This window comes from Oncorhynchus kisutch, unplaced genomic scaffold, assembly GCF_002021735.2.
Source record: "Oncorhynchus kisutch isolate 150728-3 unplaced genomic scaffold, Okis_V2 Okis01b-Okis20b_hom, whole genome shotgun sequence".
NCBI lineage: Eukaryota > Metazoa > Chordata > Actinopteri > Salmoniformes > Salmonidae > Oncorhynchus > Oncorhynchus kisutch.
In genome coordinates this window covers 11,305,301-11,314,363 of record NW_022261978.1, presented here as the reverse complement: position 1 = coordinate 11,314,363, position 9,063 = coordinate 11,305,301, and the positions used below count along the sequence as shown (strand labels likewise).

The 9,063-nt window shown below is 43.5% G+C and overlaps 1 protein-coding gene across 3 annotated transcripts; it reads left to right on the top strand.

Moving 5' to 3' along the window:
* Window positions 1-3,398: 3,398 nt before the first annotated feature.
* On the top strand, window positions 3,399-8,088 carry LOC109881037 (zinc finger protein 501-like). 3 transcript variants are annotated; one of them, XM_031811369.1, is made up of 3 exons: window positions 3,399-3,954; window positions 4,751-4,797; window positions 5,525-8,088. In XM_031811369.1, the coding sequence occupies exons 1-3, from the start codon at window positions 3,642-3,644 to the stop codon at window positions 5,645-5,647; spliced, it is 483 nt and encodes a 160-aa protein (XP_031667229.1). In that variant the 5' UTR covers window positions 3,399-3,641; the 3' UTR covers window positions 5,648-8,088. The 3 variants fall into 3 exon arrangements, with proteins under 3 accessions (XP_031667229.1, XP_031667228.1, XP_031667227.1); XM_031811368.1 differs by lacking the exon at window positions 4,751-4,797 and having other exon boundaries at window positions 3,429-3,954; XM_031811367.1 differs by lacking the exon at window positions 4,751-4,797 and having other exon boundaries at window positions 3,429-3,954; window positions 5,522-8,088.
* The last annotated feature ends 975 nt before the right edge of the window (window positions 8,089-9,063 follow it).

Sequence of the window (9,063 nt, the reverse complement as noted above, 5' to 3'; positions counted from 1 at the left end):
AGGAAGGAGGGAGAGGAGGATGGAAGGAGAGGAGGATGGAGGGAGAGGAGGATGGAGGAAGGAGGGAGAGGAGGATGGGAGGAAGAGGAGGATGGAGGGAGAGGAGGATGGAGGAAGGAGGGAGAGGAGGATGGAAGGAGAGGAGGATGGAGGAAGGAGGGAGAGGAGGATGGAGGAAGGAGGGAGAGGAGGATGGGAGAGAGGAGGATGGGGGAAGAGGAGGATGGGGGAAGAGGAGGATGGAGGGAGAGGAGGATGGAGGGAGAGGAGGATGGAGGAGAGCAGGAAGGAGGGAGAGGAGGATGGGAGGAAGTGGAGGATGGGGGAAGAGGAGGATGGAGGGAGAGGAGGATGGAGGGAGAGGAGGATGGAGGGAGAGGAGGATGGAGGAGAGCAGGAAGGAGGGAGAGGAGGATGGGAGGAAGTGGAGGATGGAGGGAGAGGAGGATGGAGGAGAGGAGGAAGGAGGGAGAGGAGGAAGGAGGGAGAGGAGGATGGAGGAAGAGGAGGAAGGAGGGAGAGGAGGATGGGAGGAAGTGGAGGATGGGGGAAGAGGAGGATGGGGGAGAGGAGGAAGGAGGGAGAGGAGGATGGAGGAGAGGAGGAAGGAGGGAGAGGAGGATGGGAGGAAGAGGAGGATGGAGGGAGGGAGAGGAGGATGGGAGGAAGTTGAGAATGGAGGGAGAAGAGGATGGAGGAGAGGAGGAAGGAGGGAGAGGAGGATGGAAGGAAGAGGAGGATGGGGGAGATGTAGAACCAAGAGAAAACAGTATGTCCACACCTACACCCCTCCCTCTTTCCCTTCTCCGCCCCACTGAACAGGAAAGACTGTTGGTGTATGCTTCTTAGTGGACTCTTCTCCCGTTCTGTCCTCTTAGTTCATGCTCCAGTCACTTCGCCGTGTCAATGTGTGTTTCCAAATCATAGATTTACTATTGTGATGTCACTGTGTACACACACACACACACGCACACAGATATTCCACATCTCTCTGGAGTGTGTGTAGTTCTGCACTGTCACAGAATAAAACAGTGATGTCACAGATGAAACAGTGATGTCACAGAGTGGAACAGTGATGTCACAGAATGGAACAATGATGTCACAGAATGGAATAGTGATGTCACAGAATGGAACAGTGATGTCACAAAATGGAACAGAATGGAACTGTAAGGTCACAGAATGGAACAGTGATGTCACAGAATGGAACAGTGATGTCACAGAATGGAACAGTAAGGTCATAGAATTGAACAGTGATGTCACAGAATGGCACAGTGATGTCACAGAATGGAACAGTGATGTCATAGCTAGGGAACTGAGAAGTGTGGAGTTACAGGTCCGAAATCCGGGTCACACCGTTTCACAGACACTGAAGATGCTGAAACAGCTTTTAAAACAAAAACACAAGAAGAAGAAGCAAATTCAATTGACTTGATAATCATCTCAGCTTTGGACTTGAGGGAGGAGAATGTTGTAAGCATTTAAATCATCTCCAGTACGAGCCTGTCTGTCTGGTTGTCAGGGAGACCATTAGCTAGTTTAGTTTGGCATCTGAACCATGTTTGCGTCCTAAAAGGCCCCCTGTTCCCTACATAGTGCACTACTTTAGACCAGAGCCTCGTAGGGCTGCATAGGGAATAGGGTGAGATATAGTCGTCCACTCCTCTACTGCCCCCAGACATAACGTGTTGTTGCCCTGGAAACAACCTCTCCCTGTCTACTGCCCCCAAACATAATGTGTTGTTGCCCTGGAAACAACCTCTCCCTGTCTACTGCCCCCAGACATAACGTGTTGTTGCCCTGGAAACAACCTCTCCCTGTCTACTGCCCCCAGACATAATGTGTTGTTGCCCTGGAAACAACCTCTCCCTGTCTACTGCCCCCAGACATAACGTGTTGTTGCCCTGGAAACAACCTCTCCCTGTCTACTGCCCCCAGACATAACGTGTTGTTGCCCTGGAAACAACCTCTCCCTGTCTACTGCCCCCAGACATAATGTGTTGTTGCCCTGGAAACAACCTCTCCCTGTCTACTGCCCCCAGACATAACGTGTTGTTGCCCTGGAAACAACCTCTCCCTGTCTACTGCCCCCAGACATAACGTGTTGTTGCCCTGGAAACAACCTCTCCCTGTCTACTGCCCCCAGACATAATGTGTTGTTGCCCTGGAAACAACCTCTCCCTGTCTACTGCCCCCAGACATAATGTGTTGTTGCCCTGGAAACAACCTCTCCCTGTCTACTGCCCCAGACACTGCATCGTAGTGCTAGAGGTGTCAAATCCAGGCTGTATCACATCCGGCTGTGATTGGGAGTCCCACAGGGTGGTGCACAGTTGGCCCAGCGTCGCCCGGTTTGGCCAGAGTAGGCCGTCATTGTAAATAAGAATTTGTTCTTAACTGACTTGCCTAGTTGAATAGAAATCTATTTATTTATATAAAGGGCAGCACTACCCTCAGGGCTCTGGTCTAAAGTAGTGCACTACCCTCAGGGCTCTGGTCTAAAGTAGTGCACTACGAATACCTGTTAACATCCATCTCTCTCTGTCGCTCCATCAGCACCAGAGCGAGAGGGGGGAGAGAGGAGAGAGAGATAGAGAGGGGACATGTGAGGGAGAGAGAGAGAGAGAGAGCGATAGAGAGGGGGACATGTGAGGGAGAGAGAGAGAGAGAGCGATATAGAGGGGGACATGTGAGGGAGAGAGAGAGAGAGAGAGGGGGACATGTGAGGGAGAGAGAGAGAGAGATGAAGACTGAATGTCACACAGCGTTAGGTGTGTAGGTGTAGACTGATGATGTCATCACAATCCTTTTGGTTATTAAACGGTTTCTTGTCAATCTGCCTCTGGAGTGTCTTTCCTCTGTGTCTTTCCTCTCTGTGTGTGTGTGTGTGTGTGTGTGTGTGTGTGTGTGTGTGTGTGTGTGTGTGTGTGTGTGTGTGTGTGTGTGTGTGTGTGTGTGTGTGTGTGTGTGTGTGTGTGTGTGTGTGTGTGTGTGTGTGTGTGTGTGTGTGTGTGTGTGTGTGTGCTCACACTATATAAAATCCAGTGCTATTTGCATGTGATGCCAGTGTTTTGTTTTGGTAACCCACTTTTTGATATTATGTAGCAATAGTGATAATTTGTAATACAGTGTGTGACCTTGAGAGAATAACACATGACCTGTTTTTATGACAGTATTTCATATTCATGTACATATTCCGCTTTTACATCTGTGTAAAAGGTATTATTGGAAAGTAGTATTTGTAAGCTGTAAGAGAAAACATCCGTTTATTTAGAAATGAATATGCTAATAGTGTAGTGAATATTTTTATTTTGGTTCACTCCCGCTCCAGTCAGCAGATGGCGACGTGAGTCTTTCAGATGACGCATCTTGCGTGACGTATAATCTCGTGGACGGAACTCTTTTTTTTTTTTCAACAACAACAACAACAACAACGATGACTACTTCTTCCACTACCTCGGTAGCTTGCTAGCAAACGTTAAACCGAAACGTTGAAGCTCTTTACACCAACGTTGTGCTTATTAAGTGTTTTCAACACACTGTCGTCATAGGTACTAATTACTCCATTTACGTTGTCTGCTACCTGGCTTGTTATGTTAGTTTAATTATAGGCTAATCGCTAATGCTAACTAGCATCCCCAACCATGAGCTCACTAAGCTACTCCCCCCCTGCTAAAGAAGAGGAGGTCTACTGGACGGAGAAAGAAGCTCTGGGGCTGAACGTTGTTGTGAAAGAGGAAGAAGAGGAGGATGATGAAGAGGTTTCAGTTTTTGGAGAGGAAGAAGCTTTCAGAATAATAAAGGAGGAAGAGGAGGCTATCACATTGAAAGAAGAAGAGAAGGATGTCATGGCGAAAGGAGAGGAGGCCATCTCAATTAAAGAGAAGGAAGACGTTTTGGGAGTGAAAGGCGAGGAGGAGGGAGAGGAGCAGGAGACTGACGATCTGATTCACACCAGTGAGTATTATCTTAAGAACAGGGGCATAAACTCTCTCTGCAGTTGTTGAACCACAGTGTGGTTTTTAAGGGGGTCATTCTACTGAAGCTCTACACTTGTTCTGTACTGTAGGATTTGGGTCGTTCCATGTGATTTCAATCACTTTCTGACTGCACCAATTTTGGTGACTTCAATGCCAAAACATTCGGTAGAGGGTTAATTCCGATTGTGGTGATGCATTGTGTAGGTATGTATACAGCCTGGTTATTCTTATTGAATTACTTTCAAATTTTAATCTACTTGGTAAATATTTTTCTTCTTCTTGAACTGCACTGTTGGTTCAGGGCTTGTAAGTAAAGCATTTCATGGTAAAGTCTACACTTGCTGTATTTGGCGCATGTGACAAATAAAGTTTGATTTGATTTGTATAGCCACGCCCATTGTTTACAATGTTGACCCACTGAAGGACCAAGCACACAAACACCCGGTAGAGTAAGTTCCAATGTCATTTTATTCATTTTTGCAATATGCCCCCCCCCCCCCCTCTCGACTATATACCAAGAATTGAGCAGTCAGATTTATTAGACAAGAGATAGGGGGACAAAGTTCACCCACTTTGCATACCCCACCCTGAGACATCCATGTCTTTCTTCATCACTGGAAAAGATCAATGGTTGAGTTGGATCTCTTTTGAAAACGTACAAACTATTTCACAATTTTTAAGACAAAGAAATTGTTTTTTTTTACCTTTAACATAAATGATCTAAAAACACGTAAACTCTATTGATATAAAACTCAACTGTTTATCTATTTCAGTGAAGAAGACGTGGATGTCTCATGGCAGGGATGAGTATGCAAAATGGGTGAGAACTGCCATCTCCTGAATGTTTTGGCGTTCAGGTCTAAAAAGTCACTTACTGATCACTTCTACCATGGGCCTGTTTGGAAGGTTTCTGGACACTTCTATCATGGGCCTGTTTGGAAGGTTTCTGGAATCTTCTACCATGGGCCTGTTTGGGGTGCAGGGGTGCAGTTAGAAAGTGATTGAATTCATATGGAACAACAATTGTTTATTCTAGTAGCCAAATAACACACATGTATACTTGAAATGTATCCTATACTGACTAGTCTATTACATGTATCCTATACTGACTAGTCTATTACATGTATCCTATACTGACTAGTCTATTACATGTATCCTATACTGACTAGTCTATTACATGTATCCTATACTGACTAGTCTATTACATGTATCCTATACTGACTAGTCTATTACATGTATCCTATACTGACTAGTCTATTACATGTATCCTATACTGACTAGTCTATTACATGTATCCTATACTGACTAGTCTAATACATGTATCCTATACTGACTAGTCTATTTATCCATCAGGTCTATTAAATTCAAAACAACAATATGTTTAATATTGTTTCTATTGGCCTCAAAGCGCTACAGCCACTCTGTGATGACAAGCTCTGCTCTTTTATTGAGGGATCTAGTCTAGATTAAACCTCATAGGAAGACAGTTTTATCATGTGGAGGTTTCGTTCAGGTCTCTCTGTTTAACCAAATACTATCTTTAGCAGGAGAGAGACCAGATTCTAACACTGACAGCAGGAAGAGTCCCTCAGTGGAACCAGACCCAGAGACGCCCAAACCAGCAAGACGACACCCCTGCTCCCACTGTGGAAAGAGGTTTACTACATTAGAACACCTGAAAGTACATAAAAGAATAATACACTTGGGAGAAAAGCCATACCACTGTTCAGACTGTGGTAAGGAATTTAGCCGGCTAGATGGCCTGAAACAACATGAGAGAATACACTCTGGAGAGAGGCCTCACCACTGCTCTCAGTGTGGAAAGAGTTTTAGCTGGTTAGGGAGCCTGAAAATACATGAGAAAACACATACAGGGGAGAAGCCTTACCACTGCTCTCAGTGTGGAAAGAGATTTTCCCAGTTAGGGCATCTAAAAGGGCATAAGAGAACGCACACCGGAGAGAAGCCTTACCACTGCTCCCAGTGTGGGAAGAGATTTACCCAGTTAGGCAACCTAAAAAATCATGAGCTAATACACTCTGTATATAAGCCTTACCACTGCTCTCAGTGTGAACATACATTTTTCTCATTAGATTCTCTGAGAAAACATGAGATAACACACTCTGATGAGAAACCTTTCCATTGTTCCCAGTGTGGCAAGAATTTTTTTACATTAGGGTCCCTGAAGGAACATGAGCGAACACACACAGCAGAGAAACCTTACCATTGTTCTAAGTGTGTAAAGACTTTTTCCTCATCAAAATACCTTAAAGAACATAAAAGAATACACTCTGGAGTGAAACCTTACCACTGCCCCCAGTGTGAAAAAAGTTTTGCCCGACCGAGGGACCTGAAATATCACGAGAGGACACACACAGGAGAGAAACCTTACCGCTGCTCTCAGTGTGGAAAGACATTTTTTTTATCAGGACACCTGAAAAGACATGAGCTAACACACTCTGTTGAGAAGCCTTTCCACTGCTTCCAGTGTGGGAAGGATTTCACCCAGTCAAGATACCTGAAAAAACATGAGCTAACACACTCTGTAGAGAAGCCTTTCCACTGTTCTCGATGTGAAAAGAGTTTTAAGAATTTATGGAACATGAAAGTGCACGAGCAAAGACACACAGAGGAGAAGCCTTCCACTGCTCCCACTGTGGGATGAAATGTACATGGTTTCATCAACCGAAAGAGCATGAATGAATCTCTCACTCTGGAGAGAGATGTCCGAAGCCATTATTTATACTGTGTAATTTAATCCTTTTTTTTACATTTGTGTACCTTTCACCATCCATATGAATACAGGAAAACAATTATTTCCTTCACCACTCATCAAAACGGAACTGTGTGGACAAACCTGGACGTTCTTTAAAAGAACGTTGGTAATTTTTAGAATGTTGGGACATTGTTTGAATGTTTATCAGGAAACACACAAAAGTGCTCCCTGTTGGCTGATATCTTTGACTGAGAACTGGGTTTGTCATTATGCCACATTAATTAAATAAAGATGGCTCTTCTAAAAGCTTCACACCATAAACTGCTGAATTTGTAAGAACTTTTCTTTCATTTAGATTTCTGCACAAATTAAAAACGTGTCACTGACTCCCCCTATGGATTGATGTTTCAGCATTGTCTCTCTCCGTGAAAAGTTCTGTGTTCACCTGCCACGTGCGACATAAACACACAGTATGCTTGAGTAAGATCAATATCCATCTTCATAATACAGATAGCATGTAGCCTGAGCTAGAATGTGAAGCTAACTAGTTGGCTAGCTTTATACAGTTTAAGAGAGTAGATCTAGCTAGCTTTATACAGTATAAGGCTGAAGGGCCTCTCCTAGGTTTGAGTATGTCTAGATAAATCTAGCGCTCTCTCCAGACATACTCAAACCTAGGAGAGGCCCTCATATATAGAACACAACCCCTCTGATGGTTCTGGTCATGGTTGGGGTCAAACAAGGTTCAAACCGACCTTCAGACCCTCAAAAGCAACCCCTAGAATATTGCTGTGATGTTTAAACTTTATTTGTTGATGTAGAACTTGAAATAGAATTGACTTTAGATTTTTTTAAAGATTGATCTTAGACTAAAATGTAGTTTAAAAACAAAGCCTTTTATGATTCAGGACTCTTGGTCTGTAACCCCTCCCTCACCTGCTGCTTTTAGTTGCTCCTCCCCAAGTCTTTGTCTTTATTTGTAGATATTGAATAAAGTTACACTCAGAGTGCAACCTTGTCTCGCTCCCCAATTCATTTGTAAACTTTGAATAAAGTTGTACAAAGACTGAAACCTTGTCTCGCTTCCAAATTAATTTGAAAATGTTGATTAAAGTTGGCCTCAGACTGCAGCCTTGTCTCGCTCCCCAATTAATTGGTATATATTGAATAAAGTTGGCCTCAGACTGCAGCCTTGTCTCGCTCCCCAATTAATTTCAAAATGTGGAATAAAGTTGGCCTCAGACAACCTTGTCTCTTGTCTTGAGAAGCTATACCACTGCTCTCGTTGTGGAAAGACATGGACCTGAAATCACATGAGAGAGAAGAGAGGCTGTGTTCTGACTTTTGTTTTTGACTGAGAATTTGTGTTTTTGTCATGAAATATAAATGTATATATAAAATAATACTCACCACTAGGCCTACATTTGTGTTTCTTTTTTCATCTCGAAGCATGGTCATGTGATAGGGGCAGTATTACTGTATATATGGTCATTCGCAAATCTGATTTAATCAAATGAAATGTGTATTTGGTTTTGATATAAATGTTGATCGAATGGATAAACCTTTGGATGTTAATTTTATGATGTAAATTAAGAAATAGAAGAATATAATTTGAATATCTGTATAATACTACTCTATTAATCCCCGAGGGTACAGTCATGTAATAGGGGCAGTATACAGTATTACTGTATTAATCCCCGAGGGTACAGTCATGTAATAGGGGCAGTATTACTGTATTAATCCCCAAGGGTACAGTCATGTAATAGGGGCAGTATTACTGTATTAATCCCCAAGGGTACAGTCATGTAATAGGGGCAGTATTACTGTATTAATCCCCGAGGGTACAGTCATGTAATAGGGGCAGTATTACTGTATTAATCCCCGAGGGTACAGTCATGTAATAGGGGCAGTATTACTGTATTAATCCCCGAGGGTACAGTCAAGTAATAGGGGCAGTATTACTGTATTAATCCCCAAGGGTACAGTCATGTAATAGGGGCAGTATACAGTAGTACTGTATTAATCCCCAAGGGTACAGTCATGTGATAGGGGTAGTATATAGTATTACTGTATTAATCCCCAAGGGTACAGTCATGTGACAGGGGAAGTAATACTGTATTAATCCCAAGGGTACAGTCATGTGATAGGGGAAGTAATACTGTATTAATCCCAAGGGTACAGTCATGTGATAGGGGCAGTATATAGTAGTACCTTATTAATCCCCAAGGGTACAGTCATGTGACAGGGGCAGTATATAGTAGTACTGTATTAATCCCCAAGGGTACAGTCATGTGACAGGGGCAGTATATAGTAGTACTGTATTAATCCCCAAGGGTACAGTCATGTGACAGGGGCAGTATATAGTAGTAC